At 43.3% G+C, this 22,421-nt stretch overlaps 1 protein-coding gene across 1 annotated transcript in view; it reads left to right on the top strand.

Moving 5' to 3' along the window:
* Positions 1–847: 847 nt before the first annotated feature.
* Positions 848–22,421, top strand: part of SLC38A1 (solute carrier family 38, member 1) — a 29,147-nt gene continuing 7,573 nt past the window's right edge. Inside the window, exons 1-9 of the mRNA XM_009880843.1 lie at positions 848–966; positions 9,977–10,052; positions 10,646–10,761; positions 15,774–15,847; positions 17,521–17,613; positions 17,930–18,011; positions 19,181–19,263; positions 20,157–20,215; positions 20,380–20,505. Coding sequence (XP_009879145.1) covers positions 848–966; positions 9,977–10,052; positions 10,646–10,761; positions 15,774–15,847; positions 17,521–17,613; positions 17,930–18,011; positions 19,181–19,263; positions 20,157–20,215; positions 20,380–20,505 — 828 coding nt within the window. The remainder of the gene's footprint in view (positions 967–9,976; positions 10,053–10,645; positions 10,762–15,773; positions 15,848–17,520; positions 17,614–17,929; positions 18,012–19,180; positions 19,264–20,156; positions 20,216–20,379; positions 20,506–22,421) is intronic.

The raw sequence follows: 22,421 nt of genomic DNA on the forward strand, positions 1-22,421 counted from the left end.
CAGCAGACTTGTTTGATCTGCCTTTGGTGTTATTCTTGGTGCTTTTAAGCAACACGTCTATCAGAGGAGAGCTCACCTGATCTCTAGATAATAACTGCTTGACACAAGATATACATTACTCTTTCTTCCTATGATACATGATCTTAGGGATTTGTTTTTGTCTGTTTCTGTCCTTGTTCAGGGTAAGTTTAACCATACACAAAGCATCCTCTGCACATCCACTTTACGGAAAAACCTTAACATATTCAAATACCTGGAATACAGACCTTAGTAGAACAGAGCACTGGGATAATTCTATCCCTCTGTTCCATGGATTTAGCAACAGCACGGACACAAGCTATTTTGTATTTTTAAGTAAGAGGCAACATGGAGAACATACAGAAGATGAACACTGAATATTGAAATGGGACTTGGACAAGCAAATCATTTTTATTTCTTAATTTGTAGGTGATCAAGCTTTTTGTCCTGGAACAAATAGGATTGGTTTGCTCACTGGTTTATAAATACAACTACTGTCTTCAGCAGTCAGTCACGGGACCAGGTAAATTTGTAAGGTTAATGAAGTTGATCTTAATAAGGCATACAAGGTTACTACCGTTTTGCAATGCATTTGGGTTATAACCTGAGGTCCTTCTAACAATACAAATTTGGTCGATAAGGACAGTCCCTCTTGTCCAGGTTTCACTAGTTTCTTATGGTGATATAGTCTGGTGGTGGTGGTATAGATCTTTGGGTTTTTTATGTTTTATTTAGGTTGCTGACACTGTGGCTGCAGTTTACTCAGGAGATACCAACCAAACACTAATATTTGGAGAAACACTTGGATACGTACAATTCCTCACCCAGGATGCCTTTCAAAGCTGGCTTAGAACTGACTGAATTGCAGAATATGACTGTCCCTGAAGATGATAACATCAGCAATGATTCAAATGATTTCACAGAGGTGGAAAATGGCCAGATAAATAGGTGAGTATTTTTCCACTGACGCTGTCTGTGCTAAGAAACACACTGTTTAAAAACAGCATTCTCATTTTCAGTATATGTCTTGAATTATTCATTACCAAGTCATGCTCCATTTGAAGATGTAATTTGAATTTCATATGTGACATCTGTTGGGCATAGGCTGCAACAGCAGATAAAGCAAACAGAGTGGCAATTTATTCATCGTTTTGAATCTTTCAAATTAGTCTAATAAAATGCAAAAACATATAACGTAGCAAAGAGCCAACATTTTGAAATGTCTGCTTGCACACAGCAAAGAACTAATAATAATTAATACAATTAGACCAACAGCATAATTTGAGGCAAATCTCTTTGTTGACCTTTGATCTCTGATATGACAATTTTAACCTGCATGGCCACCTGTACGTACCTAAACCCTTGGGGATTTACAACTGGTGGTTTTGGCAGCAAATGTAGCCCTGGTCCACGTTTGCAATTTGGCCAGGTAAACTGGGCAGCGGCTGTTGCTCCCTGAGGCGAGGGTGGCGAGGAGCCGGTAAAATGGCAACATATACCTAACCTATGTCAAGTTTAAAAAATGCATCTATGTATCAATATTGGTGAAAATCATTGCATTTGTTTAAATTTGGCCATAGACTTTGCCTATTAGCTGTACAGCCATTTCAAAGAGCGGCCTGTTCCACCTGAGAGGGGTTCTTCAGGCCTTCCTCCCAACCTCCAGCAGGTGCTGAGACATCCTGTGCACAGCCGAGACCTGCTGACAGGCCCTGTTTGGGTTGTGTGAGCTGTAAAACAAGAAGCTGGTTTTTGATCAAACTTCCTGTTCAAATATTGCAAACGGAGGTGGCGCACACCGACCGGCCGGTGTCTGCGCAGGGATCCAGCCCTGCCCGGCACTGGTGCTACTGGGAAGCCTCTGCTGGCACACCATCCTGCTGGGTTGTGGCTGGTCTGTTGCCGCCTGTGTTTATGGTCTTTAAAAACCTCTTCTCTTGCCCTTTCTTCCTTTTGGCAGCAGCTTCTCTGGCTACCCAGAGAAACTCGCTTTCCTGTGTAAAACCAAAATTAAGAGCTGGTTTTTCCCAAGTGAGGGCAGAGTCCTGTGGCCGCGTGGGCAGACGGGCAGCATGGCAGGAGTAAGCACCCAGCATCAGCCATACCATGTGCTTAACAAAACCAGCTGGCCATACCCTGGGACAGAGCAGGGAGCCCTGGCTGGCGGCATGGGCCATTACCCCCCACATTACCCCCCGTCAGGAGGGTGCCAGCCTGACCCCCCTGCTGCTGCTTGCCCGGGGAAGTCCTGGGGCGGGCGGCAGACGCGCCGGCGTCAAACCACTTCTGTTAAAAAAAAAAAAAAAAGAAAGAAAAAGACAAGAGCAAGAAAAAAAAAACCCTCCAACTTTGCCAAAACAAAACAGCTCCAGTATGAACCTGCTCGCTTTCCTGCTGGCTCACTTCGTAAGGCGAGGACCTCAGGGGCTGACAGTGGTAAATTCACTCCCTGGAGCCTGCTGAGCATTTATATCCTTGAGAGGAGAAGGAGTGGCTGTACTGGGCTGGCTGTGCCTCTCCAGTGCTTTGGCTGGTGCCACCAGTAACTGTTAAGAGGGAAAAAAAACCCTGTAGCTCTTCATCTTTCGGTGGATGTTTATGGAGGGTGGGGAAGGAGCATGCTGTATGTGCCTGATCCTCAGCGGTTGCGATGTGCTTTGTGGAGTTAGGGCGTAGTAAGCATGCCAAGGTCTGGGTCGGATCCAGACTGCTTGCAAAGGGAAGAAGAAAAGAGGGGTGAGGAAAGAGCATCAGAATCTCAGAGGCACAATTTCTGATTACTGTTCTGGCTCTTAGGGCCAATGAACATATTCCACAGTTTTCCATTCCCTTCCAGATAACGTTTTTCCTCTGCAGAGCATCATTTGATTGTAGGATGTAGCCCATTATGGCATTTATAGGCATAATAGACATTATCCCTCTGCTGGGGTGCTCACGGAATAGCTACTCACTCATGCATCCCATGCATGGATATTTTGCCCTATCTATCCCAGTGTGTTCATGTTCCACTCCATCTCTAAACCAAGAGTTTCAAGACAACTCGTGCTGACCACAGCTTCCAGCACAGCAGCACGTTGGCATTGGTGTCCCCTGGGACTGGTGCTGAGCCACCCATGGCCACTGCCCTGTGCAAGCGCCGACACGGGTGACGAGCACGCAGGCAGACCCTGCTCTGTATGCCTCACCAAACAGATCCTAAAAGGATGTGGTTATTCCCTTTCTATGACTATTTTGGCAAATGCCCTGTCTCTGTGGAATAAGAGGTTAATGGCTGTATGGAAGAAATCATGTTGTGCTGTCTGGCACACGGTGCGAGGCCTTGTGAAACTCCAAAGTCTGTCAAAATCAGCGGGACTTTTTCTGTTGATTTCACTTGAGCTTTAGATTAGATCTGTAATTTTCAACTAACTTTGTTGTTGTTGTTTCAACCTGCTTGATTTTGCACTCTGTATTTAATTTTAAACCTTTTTTTTCTCCCAGTGTATAATTTTTCAAGCTCAATGTAGAGCACCGTTTTTAAGGGTCTCTTGGGGAAGGCACACCAGTGAGGAGCTGAGTCCAGGTTTGGTTTTAAGACCCAAATATTTCTTGGTCTTGGAAAAGAATTCTCTGGTTTCCTTTGGATTTCCAGCCTGTTCTGGGCCTAAATATGCATTTATACATGCAGTTGCATGTAGGGAGGGGATGTTGTTTGGAAGGGACTGTATTGGGAGGGTTTTCTCTTTGTTCACAGATGCTGAATTTCTTCTGGGAATGTCAAGAAAGAGACTTGCATCAAATCCAAACATAGCTTTGGTGTCTTTTAACTACATATCCTGGCTATAAAGCTTTGCCATCTCTGCACATAACTGTAAGGCAGCATTTAGACGCCCTACTTCTCACCTGTAACTGCAATGATGCTCTCAGGAAGCTGCTGGCTGAATGTCTGTCTTGGTTTAGAGCTACTAGTGTTATCAGCACCCCTTGTTCAGTTAAGAAGGTTGTTAGTAGGTATACCCAGAGCTGGTCCAAATTTCATAGTATAAGCCAGACCAAGGTGTCTTCTGCATTTCTTGTTCCTGCCTGCCCTGGAAATCTTTGCTGTTGCTCAGGCTAAAGCTCAGTTTAAGAAGCTGCCTAAGGATAAACTTCTGACATCTTGGCAAAACTAGCTTTCCCTAACAAATGTTTAAGGCATTGTCAAATATCACTTTAATTTAATTACACTTAAACATATCTGAGATGGCTAAATGGTTTTGGGCTAGCTCTGCTTAGCCAAATTGGTTAGCTCGGGGGTATCACCTTAATCAAACATTTTTCATTTAAGTCTTCTAATAAATTAAATTTAGAAACCATAGTTAAACACAGTCCTTTTAAAACCACTTTATCAATAAGACCAAGTTTCTACTTTGCACTAAATCAAACCAGGAAAAGAATTAGATGAAAGAAATTCTTTCCAAGCCATCCGTGAGGCTTCATGCATCACAAGGAAGAGCTGATTATTTTTTGGCCAAGATATTTTATTAACATATCTGAAAAGTTTTGTATAAGCTGCTCATACTCAGCCATGATGTAGGAAACACAATAGGAAAGCAGAAACGTATAAGAACAGGTTATGTCTTTTAATGATGAGTAAAGTGTTTGAAAGGAAGACAACAAACAGCGCAAATGGATTTTATGCTTGTCAGGGAGTCACAAGGCTTTGATGGCACAGACGGTCCTACTGTGCATTTCCACAGCACCTGTCACAGTGGCCTCTAGTCCTTGGGAGGGCTGGGAGAGGCCGGAGTCAACAGTCGTTTCACTTCATTCGTGTCATATTTATAAAGGTCAAATATACAACATTCTGTGACAATGAATAGCTCGTTTTCTAAGCACATCTATTAAGCAGAGCAGATGCATGTCATGGTTTAACTAGAAATTCCAGTATTCTAACGTATGTTCCCTTTCATATGCTGTAGGGGGAAAAAAACACCCTGAAATGAAAAAATGTTTATAAAAAGAAAGATCTTGGGAAAACTTCTTTCTGTTTAATACATCGGACTACCTTCCCCCTACATTTTTTTTTTCCTTAATTTAAGTTCAGTAATACATTACAGTTATGGAAAACTTAGGCTGTCATATGGTATGTCTGTACCACCTACCGAGCGTGGTCCCGAGGCAACCTTCTCGTCTGGACTTGCAGGTTAAGTTGCCTGCAATAGCAAATGCAGCACAGCCTCCGGATCAGGCGGACCCCACATCCCCCACCACTGCATTGCTGCTGAGCTTTCAGGGCAAGCTGTCCTGGGGCTGGGAGGCAGGCGCTGGGAAGCACCCCATAAAAAAAAAAAGCTGGGCATAATGTTATATACCTCATAGAAAGTGTGATTTGGGAGCCCCATGGCCACATTCCCATTTCTGAGTTTGCCCTCCTGTACACATCACACAGCATAATTGGAGAAAAATGTGTAGTGTGATACAGTGAACGTGGGGTGGATGAGGACCCCAGCTTATGATAGCAGATGAGAGGCTGGACAACAAGCCCAGTCCATTTAATGTAAGACTAACTCAAAAGAAAGTACTTTGGATCAGTTTATCAAATCAGGCTAATTTTCTTCCAGTCCCATCCAGAAGGAAATAATGTGTTTGTTGGCCGCAGAAGATACCAGTTCTGCTGAAGCTGTTCACTCTGTCAAAAGTATTCTAATGGAAAGTCCCACAGTCGCTTTACATTCAAGCAATATTACTCAAGTGTTGTCTTTAACATGTGTTTGTTCATTAACAATAATTTTCATTGAACTTTAGTACCAGGTGGCAATGATAATAGTATCTACAAACTTGTTATTTTTGTAATTATTAAAGGAGGACTGGCTGCAGAGGGATGTGGAGAAGTGGGGGGAGCAGAGTAGTTACTTCTATCATAACTCTGACAAAATTTGAAATGACACATGGTCTCCATAAGTGACAGAAGAAGGCAAAGTCCACAGATGTTCCCAGCAGCATTTACAAATCCAAAAGAGACAAAACTCTTCTCTGTGCTCCTGCCTGTACAAATTGCCTGCAGGGTGTTTCGAGAGAGAGCTGGAATGTCTTTTTCAAACTGTTCACACTCTGCTGCCTGCGTTCAAGAGATGGGCTTTAAACAGACATGAAAAAAAAAAAGCACGCGCTCTGAATCAGGTTGAGATTTTATTCTGTGAGGATGAAATACCTACATGGTGAGTTTTGGAAAGTTAATTTTGGATCAGTCTATCTTAGAAGTGGTTGCTTTTCACTTCTTAAAACAGTGGGGGAGGTGCAGCCATCTATTCCCACTGCATCAGGGCTGGTAAAGCCAGCACGGTGCGGCAAATTAGTTGCTGAAGTTAGTAGTTTAAAAAATATAGGACAAACCTATAGCTGTTTTTTATTGATATAAAGGAATTCAAAGCAGACCAATGGGTAGGAGTCAAAGTTGCAACAAAACCAGCAAAAATGATATATATGTTTTGACAGCTATGCCTGGATTTAAGGGATAAACTCAAAATGTGTATGTAGCACACAAAATGTTAAAGACACAGGGCCCAGTGTGTCAGCTGTGGAAGCCAAGTCAGCAGCATTACAACTGCATGATTTTGGCATACACTTAGAAGCTGCGCTAGCATATATTACTAGAAATTTGGCCACAACCAGGGTAGTAGGGAAGTTTGATAGAGATCTGTCTCTATGAGTTCATGGTTATATTACCAGCCTGAATACCACTGGAGGTACTCAAATGATGCACAGTCTTGAGTCACAGTTTGAATCGTACATCCCCGGCCAGTAGACATTCCCAGCTGTGGGAAAGGATCAGCAGTGCTCTCTATGTGTTCAGCGTATTGTTTGTCTATTTTAATTTAAGAAAAGCCACCTTAATTTACCTACAGCAAAAAGGGTCTCTGACACTTGGTGACAGCCCCTGGTTAGGTATGTAGCATGTGCAATGGCTGATGCATTAGTCAGTGCAGCCTAAGAACTATCTGTGGATTAACGAAGATGCCAGGGACTTAATTGTGCATAAGCCTTCAAAAGATGAAAAGCCGAAAGAATGTTTTATACAAACTAAAATGTTTGCTGAAGAGAGGATGTGGGAGAAAATAAGAGGTCATCCAAATCAGAAGTGTTGTAAATCCCAAGGATACCGACACAGCCACAGGAGGCAAATCTTGCTCTGGTGACAGTAAGTTCCTAAATGTGGATATATCAAGGACATAGAACAAGTAAAGGGTGCAGAGAAAGAAAAGCTATTTATTCTGTGTTTCCCTGCATAGAAGTGTTTAATTCTGCAGTATGGTGAATTCGGTATTGGCTTTTGAAAGACACTTAAATGAAAATCTGGCAGCCCAGAACACATCGCATGGTTCAGGATGGTCCAGCCAGTGCTGGCTGCATACAGCACCTTTTCCTCCTCTTAACTCCAGCCATACTGACCCTACAGTGGCAATTTAGGGATTCGCAGGGTGCCATAGTGTCACTGACAGTGAGAAGACAGACAGAGTCTTTTAGAGATTCTTGGCAGAATGATGACGGCACTAAATCATAATTAAAGCTTTATTTTCTTAACAATATTATGATTAGTGTAGGACAGAACTTATGATTAGAATGGCACAGGATTTCTACAAGCAGAATCAACATAGTACGATGATACAATACAGAATTTATAATGCAACTTAACACGATTTCTAATCAACTGGACCCTCTGCAGATCAGATCAAATCTTAATACATGGTTTGCTGTATCAGTATAACAATCATAATCATAGAATCATAGAACTAGAATGGTTTGCAATGGAAAGGACCTTAAAGATCATCTAGTTGGCCAAAAAGGCTAATGGAATCCTGGGTTGCATAGGGAAGAATGTGGCCAGTAGGTCGAGGGAGGTCATTCTCCCCTTCTGCTCTGCACTGGTGAGGCCACAACTGGAATACTGTGTCCAGTTTTGGGGTCCCCAGTTCAAGAGGGACAGGCAACTGCTGGAGTGAGTCCTGCAAAAGGCAACTAAGATGATTGAGGGATTGGAACATCTCCCTTATGAGGAAAGGCTGAGAGAGCTGGGACTGTATAGCCTGGAGAAGAGAAGGTTGAGAGTAGACCTTATTATGGCATACAAGTATCTGAAGGGTGGGTTGAAAGAGGATGGAGCCAAACTCTGTTCAATGGTTCCCAGTGACAGGACGAGTCACAATGGGCACAAGTTGGAACATAGGAAGTTCCGTTCAAATACACGGAAAAACTTCTTTACAGTTTGGGTGACAGAGCACTGGCACAGGCTGCCCAGGGAGGTTGTGGAGTCCCCTTCTCTGGAGATTTTCAAGACCCACCTAGGTGCAGTCCTGAGTAATGTGCTCTAGGCAATCCTGCAGGGGAGTCAGACTAGGTGATCTCTAGAGGTCCCTTCCAGCTCTGAAGATTCCGTGATTCTGTCATAGTTCCAACCCCCCTGCCATGGGCAGGGACACCTATCACTAGACCAGGTTGCTCAAAGCCCCATCCAGCCTGGCCTTGAACACTTCCAGGGATGGGGCATCCACAACTTCTTCAGACAACCTGTTCCAGCCTCTCATCACCCTCAGAGTAAAGAATTCCTTCTTAATATCTGATCTAGATCTACCCTCTTCCAGTTTAAAACCGTTATCCCTCATCCTATCACTACACCCCCTGATAAAGAATCCCTCCCCATCTTTTCTGTAGGCCCCCTTTAAGTACTGGAAGACTGCTATAAGGTCTCCCCGGAGCCTTCTCTTCTCCAGGCTGAACAACCCCAACTCTCTCAGCTTGTCTTTATAGGAGAGGTGCTCCAGCCCTTGGATCATCTTTGTGGCCCTCCTCCAGACTCGCTCCAGCAGGTCCATGTCCTTATGTTGGGAGATCCAAAGCTGGGTGCAATACTCCAGGTGGGGTCTCACCACACCAGAGTAGAGGGGCAGAATCACCTCCCTCGACCTGCCGTCCACGTTTCTTTTGATGCAGCCCAGGATGCAGTTGGCTTTCTGGGCTGCAAGCACACATTGCCAGCTCATGTTGAGCTTCTCTTCAACCAACACCCCCAAGTCCTTCTGCTCAGGGCTGCTCTCGATCCGTTCTCCACCCAGCCTGTATTTGTGCTTGGGATTGCCCCAACGCATGGCGGGTCTAGACTAGAATCTAGAATATGACCTAGACTTGAAAATCATATAAAAGAATATGAGTCATTCTCCCAATGCTCAGAGGAAACAGAGGATGGTGGGGGTGTCCCTGGTGACCGGGGGGTCCTGGGTGTCACTGTCCGGCAGCAGCTCTGGTGCAAGTTCCCCACTTAGGATTTGTAACTGCTTGATTTTATGGACAGTGCTCTGGGTGCTGTTAGGCTTCCCTCTTCTGTGAGGGGGTCATCACCACCTCCTGGTGGGCCAGATGCCTGGTGCCTTCAAGGCTGGCAAGGAAGGGAGTAATTGGGCTGGCGCCCAGGAGTCTTGAGGCCAGTAGGGAGGGGAAGAGAAAACTGCTTGGTTTGTCTACTTGGTTCACAGGACCTTCAGGACCTGATAATGAGGGAAAGGGAATGAATACACCACCTGCTCAGTCACAGAAAACAGCTGCTTGCCTTATAAAGTGGTGTTATCATGCTAACCACAGGAGCAGGGGCTACCGGTCACACACACCTCTGCAGGACATCTGGAGAAGTATCTGCTCTTAGTGTCTGTGCAAACAAATTACTTTCCCTTCCACAAAATTGGTGTTGCTGCTTTACTAAATCTCCTAAAAGACCATTCTGTATATATACATTTATTCTGATCTTGTGCGAGTGTTACCTTTATTGGTGCCCAGTGTCTGCTGGTATCAGTGAAGCATAATCTGGCTCATTAAATAGTTGTGTTTGACCTCTTTTTGCATACAGTTTTTATACGTTACATATTTTGTAATCACATGCTGCTCATAGAATAAATGTGTTTGCATTTTCTAAACACGTGCTGGAAATAAATTCTCTGAATTCTTTCAGCAAGTTTATTTCGGATCGAGAAAGCAGAAGAAGTCTCACAAACAGTCACCTGGAGAAGAAGAAATGCGATGAATATGTAAGTCCCTCTTGCTGTTCTTTTCCCTGTCAAAATGAACTGTATGTTGCATATATGAAGGGCCTTTAGACATGGTCTTCAAAAGTGCTGGGCACATACAATTATAACTGAAATTCAGGTTCCAGTAAAAGCTGCCTGTGCTCAGCACTTAAAAAAAAAAAAAACAAACCAAACCCCCCAAGCATTTTGGTCAAGGGACCAAATCCCTCAGGATTTGGGCAAGGGAATCCCTCTGGGATGTGTTAGGCAGGGAGTCCTGGTGGTTCCTTATGACCTACAATATATAAATCACGTGCCTAAGATGTTACACAGGCATAGTGAAAGATGGGGTTTAAAATTGAAAGTGTACTATGAGTTTTGTATTGCCTATACCTTTTATGTCAGTTTACAGAATCTATAGGACAGCGATCAGAGTGTAGCTGTGACAGGGTTCAGCAACACTTTTTCCTCTTCCAAACCAATTTTTATTAAGTTGTTTCCATAGCAGTAGTTACTTATATCTGATATATAGCAAAAGATGGAGTTTGAAGCATAGATGCGGTTCCCTGCTCTGTGCCAAGCTGTTGCTGACACGTCTGTATTTACTTCTCCAGATCCCAGGAACTACTTCCCTGGGGATGTCCGTCTTCAACCTCAGCAACGCGATTATGGGCAGTGGGATTTTGGGTCTTGCTTTTGCCTTGGCCAACACAGGAATTCTCCTTTTTCTGTAAGTATTGCTGTGGTGAGTAGCTGATCTCTGTGCAGTTTCACTGCGTTTAAAGAACACGTGTGCTGCTAGCAAGCAGAGGAATTTATAGTCCATCTGTAATCATGTACAACATTCGAGCCTGAAAACACTAGCTACAAGTTTTGGACTTTTTTTTTTCAGTCAATTTTTTTGGTGGGGGGAAAAGCCACTGCTTGCAATGTTAGAGCAAATTAAGTCCATGTTATTTACTACTGACCTCAGCCTAGCCAGGGATTTTTCCTATGGTCCATAAGCTACACATACATTGTAAATATTCAGTTGTAATAGTTGCAGTGGGATAGTACCTAGTTCTTACTTGTGTCACAGGATCTCTACAGCATTCATCAAAGCATGGTGCAATAACTACTTTTTTTTTTAATCAAGAAAAAGAATATTTATATTCCTTTATATGTTACATATAATATTTTCATCTCACTCCCACAGTTTCTTCAGTTTCTTACGTGAGAGTCCTTGAGAGCCAACATAAATATAGCCAAGATTTTAGCATTAAAAAAGAGTTGAGGTAGAGTACTTAACTCCAGAAAAAAAAAAGAGGCATTTTGTAAAGGAGAATTTTATAGTTTAAAAATGAAACGGTGCCAGTAAATGAGTAAGACACAGTGGTGTTCTGCATTATTTTGGATTGCAGCATGAGACGTTTCATTGTGAAAAGTGATTGTTAAGAAATCAGTTGGGAATTGTGTGCAGATTTCAGTGATAAATGTTCATTGAGGGAAGAAATACAATAATTTACAATCTTTGAGAACTGTTCAACAGAGTTATTGAGTTTACAGATTACTCTAAAGAGGCATCATTTCTTGAATGCCAAATGTAAAAATCTAGAACTTCTGTTATTTCTTAGGGTTTGGGGAAATATATAATATGAACCCCTGTGTATAGCAGAGTGGATGGTCAAAATGGTACATATAGCCATCTGCTCTGGGGTTTTGTGCCAAGATGGCTACATCCATGCTGCTAGCTTACAATTTTCTGTGGCTGAGTAAAATCTAGGAATAATACAAGGAGTCAATCCATTTACAGTAAGAATGTACAAAGCATCATAACTGTGTTGTCTCCAAGCTAGGCTATAAAGTAGCCGGACTCTATATAATTTAGGTCTTTCTTACGCAGAGGGACTGAGGTTATTTTATTTTTGCTGCTTTTTTTAATCCAGTACTCTAACCTGTACGTGATACTCCACCTGTGCTCTGACAAGCACACCTCTGAGAGCACAGACTGGTGGTTGCAAAAACTGCTGTAACCAGGAAAAAAACCCAAAGTTACCTCTCTTCAGCCTTGTTACCTCTTCTGTGATAATACTGTCTCACCCAAGGAGCACCCTCAATTTCTCCTTACTGCTTTAGTTTTCTATAACCTCATCCTCTCTCATTCTTCCAGCAGTTTTTCATGAGAGTTAAGTGAAATGTGTTTGCATCCAAAAATGCAGTTTCTTTTAAGTGGAGTAGATCAGACCAGTGATGTGAACATCAGAGAAACTTCTAACAACATGTGATGGTGACTGGGCTGAGTAGTAAGTGTGTAAATCTGTACCACCACACTGTACAAAAAAACTACCAAACCTGAATGTAGAGATTTTGTGCAGTAAATAACAGCATTACTCTCTACAGAATTAACTGTGTGTATTTAAAAGTGAATAATTGTTTTTGTTAGCTTTATAATGCCTTTAGATCTGTTGGCTTGGAGATAGACCAGCCCGCTGAGATCAAAGGTAAGGAAGCTAGCAGGACCCAACTGACCAGGCTAGCAGAGCTTTCCCCTTTGAAGCATGGAGATGCAGGATCCTAATGTGGTGTCTGTAGTTACGGCTGAAAGTTGAACTGCTTTTAATGTTCTTTTTCTATGCAATAATCTCAGAGTTAAACCTAGTCTTTCAGAGTTAGATTTTTTCTCACACTCTCATTCAGTGCATTTTTCCCATGAATGTATAGTTCTGCTGTCGCTATCAGAGGTAGATCTTAGAACAATTTCTGCTTTACAAGTGATTAAAGATAGAGTCCCAGCAATAGTTTCATTGCTTTTTGCACATGAGGAAGCACTTGCATTCATTGCTCGAGTAGCACAGTTCTGGAAAGTTTCTAGGTTGCTTTGTCCAGTATTGGCATGCACCATCTCTGAAAAGTAGAAAGTAGAGGCGGAAAAAAATAATTAAAGGAGCAATTTCAGCACTAACAAAGCAGAACTGGCCTGATTGCCTCTCTCAAAAGTTTTAGGCTCCTGCAGTGTGAAGTGTGTCCCTCCACACACACCTGGAGCAGTTCAGATCCTATATTCTTGGCATAAGACGTGCAAAATAAACATGGCAATGAGTATATACTCTCACATCCTATTTGCGTAACTTAGCTCCATAGCACAGTGTCATGCTTTCTAGGCAAAACAACTGAGGTAGGAACTCAGAGTAACTTAATCCCAGTATTGTTGGTAACTACAGCCTAACCAAAGAAGTATGCAAAAGGGGAGAAAACCTTGCTGCAGAAAGGTGGCAAAAAAGGCTTAGGGAGTTAGAGATGGGCCAGGACATCTAGGGGTGTCAGAAGCACTCATTACTGCCTGTGGTTTCATCCTGGAGAGCCAGGACCAGAGTGATGGATGTCATTGCAGAGACATACGGGCCAGCCAAGTGCAAGGTGCCTTCAGCCTGCTTTTAGCCCGGCACTGCATACGATCTGAAAAACCCTGCTGAGGCAGAGGGGTTTGTTAGATGAGGTATAGTGTAAGACTACAACTGAAGTTGCACACTGCTTTCTGCAGCAGCTTCTGCTAGGGTTGGCTGGAAGCAGTCATGAAGCCGCAGCCTAACTCCTCCAGTGATTCGGGGCAGGCTGGCAGACCAGCCCTCTGGGAGGCCCTACAGTGGCAAACCCCTGCGCTCTGCCATGCTTTTCTGCACCCGATGATACATCATGAGGGTTCAGAGCCGTTCCGTGCAATAAGGCAGGCGACTGCTCAAGCCTCGCAGGTCTTCTGGCACCAAAGCCTGGGACTCTGCGGAGGGCTGGGGACAGCACGTGTTGCAGCTGACCTGGTAACGCGGCAGCTGGGAGCAAACAGCAGTGGCATCGCAGGAACAGTTTGTTCTTCCCAGCACTGTTTCAGTCCCCTGCCCTAAACTGTTTAATCTGGATTTGCCGGGGGAAGGTGACTTTTGCATGTGCCGGTTGCTCACGTAGCTGCCAGCACTTCTTTAAAAGCAGGCAAAATAAGAAGTAGGGGAGTGCTTTTGGGACTGCAGCGCAAGCTCCCCTGCTTCTGTTTTGAATTTGTGCAGAGCGAGTGGCACAGACATTTTCGTTCCTTTCCAAGGGGTGGTTCTGGCACAAATATCCCTGTCCATACCACAGTCCTAATACAAACAAGTTTTTCATACAGCGCTAATGAAAATGCCAAGTGTCTCTGTAAGAACCCTATGGGGAGCTAAGGACAACAGATCAGATAAATACCTGGCTGCTCGGGAGTGTTATTTTTACCGCTGCAAAGACTCCATGAGCTCAGTGCCTGAAAACCGGGAGCTTTTAATATTAAAATAGACTGGATGCTGGCATGTGGAGCCAGAGCCATTTGGGGCTGGGAGTGAGTCAGCCCAGCAGCCCAGCATCAGGAGCTGCAAGGACCGTGCCTCCAGGCAGACAGGGGCTTGGCAGCTCTGCAGGGAACGCAGGCAGAAGCAAAGCTTAGCGAATCTGTAAAAAATGGAGCAGAGTGACCTCAGCCAGTACAATCTCCCTTCCCTTCCCCACCTCCCCAAGGAGCAACAACACCCTTTGGGCTGTACAAAGAGTGTGTTGTTATTGTCAACCATCATTCTCTGCTGGCAAAACAGCAGTTTCTCCTGTCACCTCTTTATGTTTCTCCCTGTTCCTCCGGCCCCAAGAAACCTGTGGGTCATTATTTGGCAGTAAAGTATTTCTAATCTAAAACAATAAAAAAGGGGAGGGAAGAGGCTTCTCATCCTATTCTTTCTATATATTCCTATGAAAAAGATGTGTTGCTGCCTATCTGTGATGGCAGCTTGTTTTCTGTTAAATTTTAGGCTTGTTTTTCTCGGTGTCCTGAGGGTAGTTGTCATAATAAAGAGAGGAATTGCCAACAGATTGTCCGAGTGCTCTTCACACACATCATGAAAACATCATCAGGTCTTTGTGTGTCAGAGTGTTGGAGAGGAAGGCACACATGGTGCTTGGCTTAAAGACATAGAGCAATGAACAAATGTGTTTTTATGCACTTAGCCCCCAGCACTGACTAATTATCATCTGTGCCAGCAAGTTCCCTGCACAAACAGATTGGTCATTACTTCCTGCAATTCTTCTATGTGAAGTCAAATTATGGATCACAGCAGACCAGGAGTGACATCAGTGAGGGAACACCAGTCCCCACCTGGACAAAGTATAAGCCCTTGGTTTCTGCCTTACTCCCAAGGGAAGCCCATCAAGCCTTAACTTCCCTCCTCTCCCTGCTCCTTGGGCACAGGGACACACATAAAAAGCCATTTGGGCGCCCCTTTGGTAGCATATAAAACATGTCTGGGGAAAAGATGCTTCCATTTGGTATGGAAGTCTTTAAACAGAGGGCATCGCTTTGCAATTTTTACTCTGCTTCCAGAAAAAAAATCTTGAGAGTGGCTGATGAGGGACATACCTGGCTCATCTGACTACATCTTAATTCCTATCTGAAAAAAACACTTTTATTCTTGCTTCTTTCAATATGGGAAGATGCAACTCACTAACAGGCTGCGCTCTGCAGCTCTGCTAAGTTCTACTTGGTTGAATCCCTCTCCATGTAGGGCTCTCGACCTCCACCATGGTGTGGTGGGACTGCAAAAAAAGCATGTGAATGACATGTATTTTTAGGGCTTTTTGCATTGCCAGAAGACTATAAAAGTTATCTCGGAGTCAATGGGAATATGACCTGATGTGAAATATTGCAATGTTAGAGCTCAGCTCTCACAGTAAGCTTTGTTTTCCATTCTTTTGTAGGCTGCTTTTGGTTTCAGTGACACTGCTGTCTATTTATTCAATATATCTCCTGTTGGTGTGTTCAAAGGAAACAGGTAATTTAAGATGTTACTATACCATTTTAGTAGAATTGTAAAGAGCAAGAGGTGAAAAGTGCTCAAATAAGGCCAGGTGCTTTGTGTAAGACAGAATTTCTACCACTTTGCTGACACAATAGACAGGCCTAACACATTTTGGGTCAGAAACCCAGGATTCACAAGAATTTACATCATGGCAATGGAGAAGAGCATCTGACCATCACTATAAAGAGAAAAACTTACGACAAAAAGTGAATTCCGCTACCGTGAAATATTGTCTTCAGTGAGCTGCAAGGAACAGCTCATATAGTTTCTTTGCATTACAAAACCAATTGCAAATGAAATAGAATGAATCTTTGCCTATGGTGAAGCTTACCTGGAAATGCAGTTTGTCCTTAATGGTTAGTGTGAAATTTCTGATAGTCGTCTTGGTGTAGTAGGAGGTTTCCTAGAAGAAAATAAAAGGGAACAGTTCCTCCACAGAGAGAAGTCTAACTGTAAGCAGAGTATATCCTAAAAACAGAAATTAGAAGTCACCCACAGTGTTAAACATCACTGTGCTCTGAAATCCAAGAGTCTCTCTGAAGTCCAAGAGTCTGTTACCAAGATTGGGTAACAATCTCTGAAGCCAGGTTTTTTAAATTATCTGTGCACAAAAACACTGTAATATTTTAATATGTAGTTTGGACACACATGAGTTACTGTTATAGCATGTACAATGGCACCAACTGCCTATTTTAATTAGGTATCTATGCCTAATTGTGGACACATTTGTGCCCTGTTAGTTCCCAAAATCTAAGCCCTGGTTTCTATGCTGCTGGTACATTTAAGCTCAAACTTATTGTTTATACAAGCTTCAAAGCAGAAATGTCAGCTATAAGGAAATATAGAGAAAACCAAACAATGGGATGCATTTTAAAAATCATCTGTACAGTGTAACATCCGCAATATTTCTCCTTCTTTTCTCATGTATCTCACCATCTTCACAATGTCCAGTCTTTTTCACAGCCTAAATCACAGCCAAGGGAAAAAACATTTAACAGAAACACAAACCAATTAATAGAGGAGTTTCTCAAGCTTGACAGATATTTAAAAAGAAGTTTTAGTTACAATTTACACTTTGCCCTGCTTTTACCAAAAACATACCACAGTGAGAATTCACAAGTTCAGGCTTCGTCATTAGAAATTGTAAATCATCCTGTAAACCAGTGGCTGCCCTCATTTGGATTGCTTAATCAAAGCAAGCGAAATTGCAGAATCGCGGTACTGTGTCTGCTGGGGCCAGGCTGCCAGTGCTGACTCGTGGGTCCTGCTGTACTGAGCCTTGTCTGGAGAGGAGGCTTTCTACGTCACTCTCATTGCGGGTGCAAACCTAATACGCCAGGATGGGGATACCAGAACTTAACATGTCGCTAGGGGTATAGACAAACTCATTAAAGGGGTGTAATAGCCTCAATAAGAACTTCAATTTCAAAAGTGACTGGTGGCCAATGATAACATTTATAGACGTCAAGAAAACATTCCTACATAAGTTTCGGCCCCAGTAATTACAAGAGAGCTCTCTATTTACTTGCAAAGAGCAGATGTGGCTGCACAGATGGGTGGTTAGCTGAAAAGGAATCAGAAGTGTTTTGACTCAACAGCTTTCACTGGCGTAGTTGTTACCTTTCTCCTTGTTTCTTTTCATGCAGGCTGCATGGTGTATGAAAAGCTGGGTGAGCAGGTCTTCGGTACCCCAGGGAAAATGATTGTCTTTGGATCTACATCTCTCCAGAACGTTGGAGGTAAAGGAGATGAGGGTTATTGAAAAACAAAACCCAGGAACGTCTTAATAATGTTACGGCTACCGACCAGTCAGGTTCCTCCTTCTCTCAGGGCCATCTTGGGATCTTCATGCTCCTCGATATTGCTGTGGCTAACACTTTGCATGCAGCCCTTTGAAAATGCTGCATTACCGAATGATCAGTAGTTTACAGTCAATTATAGTTTGCAGTCTTCTATCATTAGATGCTGATGTGGGAAAAGGTTCAGGATGTTTCTCTGTACTTGTTCAGCAAAATATCTCACCCATTTTCTAAACTGACTTTCTTCTTCCTCCAGCTATGTTGAGCTATCTCTTCATAGTCAAAAATGAGCTGCCTTCTGCCATAAAGTTTCTAATGGGAAAAGAAGAATCTTTTTCGTAAGTTGAATTAATTTTGGTGATTAGATCATAGAATTTAACTGCTAACATAAGCTTAAGCATATGTTTATAAAACCTTTTAAGTATTGGATATTCTTTAGGTTTGTCAAAGTAGATTTCCACAGAAATATTTCAGGGGATTGATAAAAAACAAGACAACTTTGGGAAGGAAAAGAGACTGGATAGGAAATGAAAGGTTAAGTGATCAGTAGTTACTCTCTTTGCACACCAGAATTTCATGAAGAATTGTGATTTATACAAACCTCTTACCATAGGATCCAATCTTTTACAGTGTTAGGCGACACTTGGAAAATATTGCGAACAATGCGAGTGTAAGATATTAGGTATTTCCCTGCATTCTTAGCATCTTACGGGATTTTGCCCCTAAAGCACTGTCCATAGTATGAAATTCTTCAATACTAGCATATGACAATAGCAGTATGATATACTTAGATTTCTGCCACTTGATCACTCCTTGACGTTTTCCAGCTTCCTTAACAGAGGGACGGTATTTCTTGATAGTGGGAAATATCCTTTGCACTGGGTTATATGGTGTGCTGTAGGACGTGGGAAGGTAGAGACGTCATTCCTTAGGCTTTCATACTAAATTGAGCCAAGCAGTGGAAATAGGTTGTACAGAACGTCACTAATGCTGTCTCTTCTCCCCTTTCTTGCTTTCCAGCAGGATTCAAAACACTTTGCTAGAAGGAGATACAGCCTTGGGCAGGCTTAGTGCGTGCCAGCCCGCAGGAGCCTGGTTTGCTGCTCCAGGCATGTGCCCACATGGTTTAGCAAATGAATCGTGGTGGCCCCTGTGGGCACACTCTGCTGTATGTGTGGCAGAGCGGCTTATACCAGCTTACGGAGGGTGCTGTTCTGCCTCTCAGTCCCACTCACTCATCTCAGCAGTAGGGTGATACTTTGTCTAGCGGCCACGAAAAGCTGCCGTATCTGAGTCAGAGCAGGGCCATGTTTTAAGGGCTGGATACTTAATGAGCCTACAAAGTTGAGATGTGGCCCCCGTCCCTCCTTTTGTAGGAGCTTGTAGGGTAAGGAGACCAAAGACAGTTCTGTAACTGCAGCAATCAAAGAGGATGACTGAGTATGAGGAAAACCAGAGAGGGTTTAAGGTGTGCTCATGGTGGGGTTTTTTTTAATGTTTTATACAGGGCATGGTACGTGGATGGGCGGCTTCTTGTTGTCACAGTGACGTTTGGTATAATCCTCCCTTTATGTCTCCTTAAGAACTTAGGTAAGATGCAAATGCTATTGTGGGAATAAAATAAAGGATCCCAGACATCATGCTACTCACAGCCACACTGGCAACTCAAATATTTTTTTAAAAAAAGTGCTCTTATTGTAATCTATGCAGTCTCTCTGGTCCAGGAAGAAGCTGTGTTTTGAGCATCTTGGAACAAGTAGGCCTAAAGTGTCAGAGCAGTTGAACTCAGTATAAACCAGCTTCATCCTCACAATTGTGGAAACTGATTTGAAAAATTATGGTTAAGAGGATCTTCATTTCATAAAGCAATCCTATTTTATGTGTAGCCTCTAAAAATAAGTTCACAAATTGTGAGATTACAAAAACCAACTTATTTTTCTATCATCAGCATTGAAATTTTTAGTGGTGAGGTTAATTGGAGATATTGGACTTGGAAGGAAGATATGTATAGAGGATTGCATTTTCAAATGTGCTTGAGTCCACAGAGATGCCAGTAGGTACAAAATGTATTTTTTAAAACCATGTGACAAGTTCCGTCACTGAAGTCCTGTTGGGATCTTCCTTTTGAGAAAATAACTCATACTCAGCTGAGGTGGCTCATATCAGGGAATCTGGGTCACATTCTGATTGCAATTGCAAGTTTTCAGGTTTGTTTCAATTATCACAGCCCCTTTCAAAAGTAAAATTAGTTAAACTGCTGTAAAGTCAAACCAGTCAGAGCAAAGCTCAGGTCTGTCTGAAATCTGGGAGGTTTGCCATGTGGGAGACTCCCACACCAACAGGATGTGTTTTTGTCCTGCCCAGAAGCTCATGATAAATACTAAATATATGATACATTTAAGCTTTTCATGAAGCAACAAAAAGTAAAAACCAAGATATGGCTAATAAAATAACTTTGTATATTTCCTTTTAATTTGTTTCAGGGTATCTGGGCTATACCAGTGGATTTTCATTAAGCTGCATGGTATTTTTCCTGATAGTGGTAAGTTCAGCTTGCTTTCTTTGTTGGATGAGAAAGTTTGGATGAGAAGCTTTGTCGGATGAGTGTTACTTGATAGGAAATTCACATTTTCTCCGATGTTATAATTTTAATTTGCCTTTTAAAAATTATTTTTAGCAATTAGATGTCTTCCACTCTCATTCTAGGTTATTTACAAGAAGTTTCAAATTCCCTGTGGCGGATCGGAGCTAAATGCAACATCACCTATCCTATCAAATAGCTCAGCACATGAACATATGTGTAAGCCAAAGTATGTTATCTTTAATTCCAAGGTATGTTTCTTTTTATAATACTTATTTTTCATTCCCATAATATATGCACCTACACCTCGTGTTCTTAATCTGGTCAGCACCATGTAGGGCCTGATTCTCCCATGCTTCCACTGGTGCTCCAATGGTGAACGCACAACAGCTCTCCTTGCCCACCCTTATGGAGACGCCATGTTGAATGTACTTCCATGTGGTCTTGCTCTGCCCCGGTAGTAGATGTGCTAAGGCTGTGAGCCCAAGCTACCACTGAACAACTAATGCTTTCTTTGGGAGAGTTTTCTTTTCCACTGCTTCTTACTGTCCATGCTGTAACTGCACCTTGAGGCTGCAGTTCAGCAGAGGCTGAGTAAGCCATTCCTGCATCCAAAACCCAAAAGCAATCCCTCTGCCCTTCTGCAAACAAACGGCTTCTTTGTGACAGGGTACATGTTTCTGTAGCCATATGGTGAACTGGATTGCAAAAAGGATACAGTTGAAAGCTAATCCAGCAAAAATTTGATTGCCTTTCAGCTGGATGCTTTCCTCCATCGCCGCACAGCTGCAAGAAAAGTTGTGCCAAGAGAATGCAAAAGAGCAACTGGCTGTAGCTGTGGGAGCAGGAGGATCACTCCTGTCAGCTGTGCTGGGGCGCAGTGCTCTTTAAAGAGGACCTTACTCAGTGGGGCAGGGTCCTCGGGGTGTCACAGTCGCAACCATAGGGAATGCAAATGTATAGCATATGCAGGCAAAATTTTTTTTTTTTTTAAATTCACAGTACCAACTTTGGTTGAAGAAGCCAATCTGAGCACTGTTCTTTAGTTGGGGGTAGCCATCAGCCCAGATCTGGTGTGATGGACCAAGAATTAGTTAACTTGGTGCGTATAGCAGCTTAGGGGTAGGTATATTTCAGATAGCGTCAAAGGGAAGTCGTCTTCTCCTACAGTAAGTGTCAGCATTTGCCTCAGAGTCGATGTGGAGGCACATTGGAAGGATTGGTCCATCTCAATTAGGGACGCTGGAGCTGAACTCTAGAGATTTGCGCTCAGGGCAATCAACTTAGCAACTTTTGCGTGTGAGAGGAGAGACAGTTTCACAGAATCAGAGTACAGCTGAGGTTGACAGGGGCCCCTGGAGGTCACCTGGTCCAACCCCCCTGCTCAAGCAGGGCCACCTAGAGTCAGTTCCCCAGCACCACATCCAGGAATTTCTGAATATCGCCACAGATGGAGACCCCACAACAGTAGAGTGCTGTGAGTCAGGAAGAGGAAGTGGCACAGACCTGGGTGAGGAGGGACTGCTGGAGAGAAACCAATGTATTTTCTGAATCTATCGGGCCTGGGGCATACCCCAGGATGACTTCTGTGGGAAGGAGATGCCTGTGGCCAGTGCAAGCAGATCTCAGAGAGCCAGGGAGAGCTGCATGTAGGGATAGACTCATTTGGTCCTTGAAGAAGGACCTGTTTTTCTTGTGATTTCTGCTCGTACCCTTTCTCTGGGGAGAATGGAAGTGCTTGGGTGCTGAGATCATTTATGAAGTTTGGCTGTACGCTGAGGACTGAAACCCACTCAGGTTTTTGGTGGAGAAGGGGGTGAGGTCCCCCCCAGAGGCCTCCTGTGCTTCCTGGTGACGTAACAGTCTCTCTCTTTCCCCAAGGAAAAGCATGCTCCCTCCACAGCCCTCCTAGCCCTTTTGTTGGCCTGGGAAATGAAGGGACTCAGTCTGGTACCTTGAAATATCCATTTATTTGTAAGTTCTGCACTCCTCTTCTCTTTTCTTACAGTCTGGATATGGGCTTCCTCTTCAGGACTTCAGCCTTAGCACCACGGGTGCGCACCCCTCTCCGTGCCAAGGCAGGGTAGTGTAGCGGTGACCCACCGTACGTCCCTTTTACGTGTGACAGTGTGCTAGTAATGGTGGCAGTAGCTGGGCAGGGAAACTC

The sequence above is a fragment of the Charadrius vociferus genome, unplaced genomic scaffold (genome assembly GCF_000708025.1).
Source record: "Charadrius vociferus isolate BGI_N301 unplaced genomic scaffold, ASM70802v2 scaffold52, whole genome shotgun sequence".
Classification (NCBI taxonomy): Eukaryota; Metazoa; Chordata; class Aves; order Charadriiformes; family Charadriidae; genus Charadrius; species Charadrius vociferus.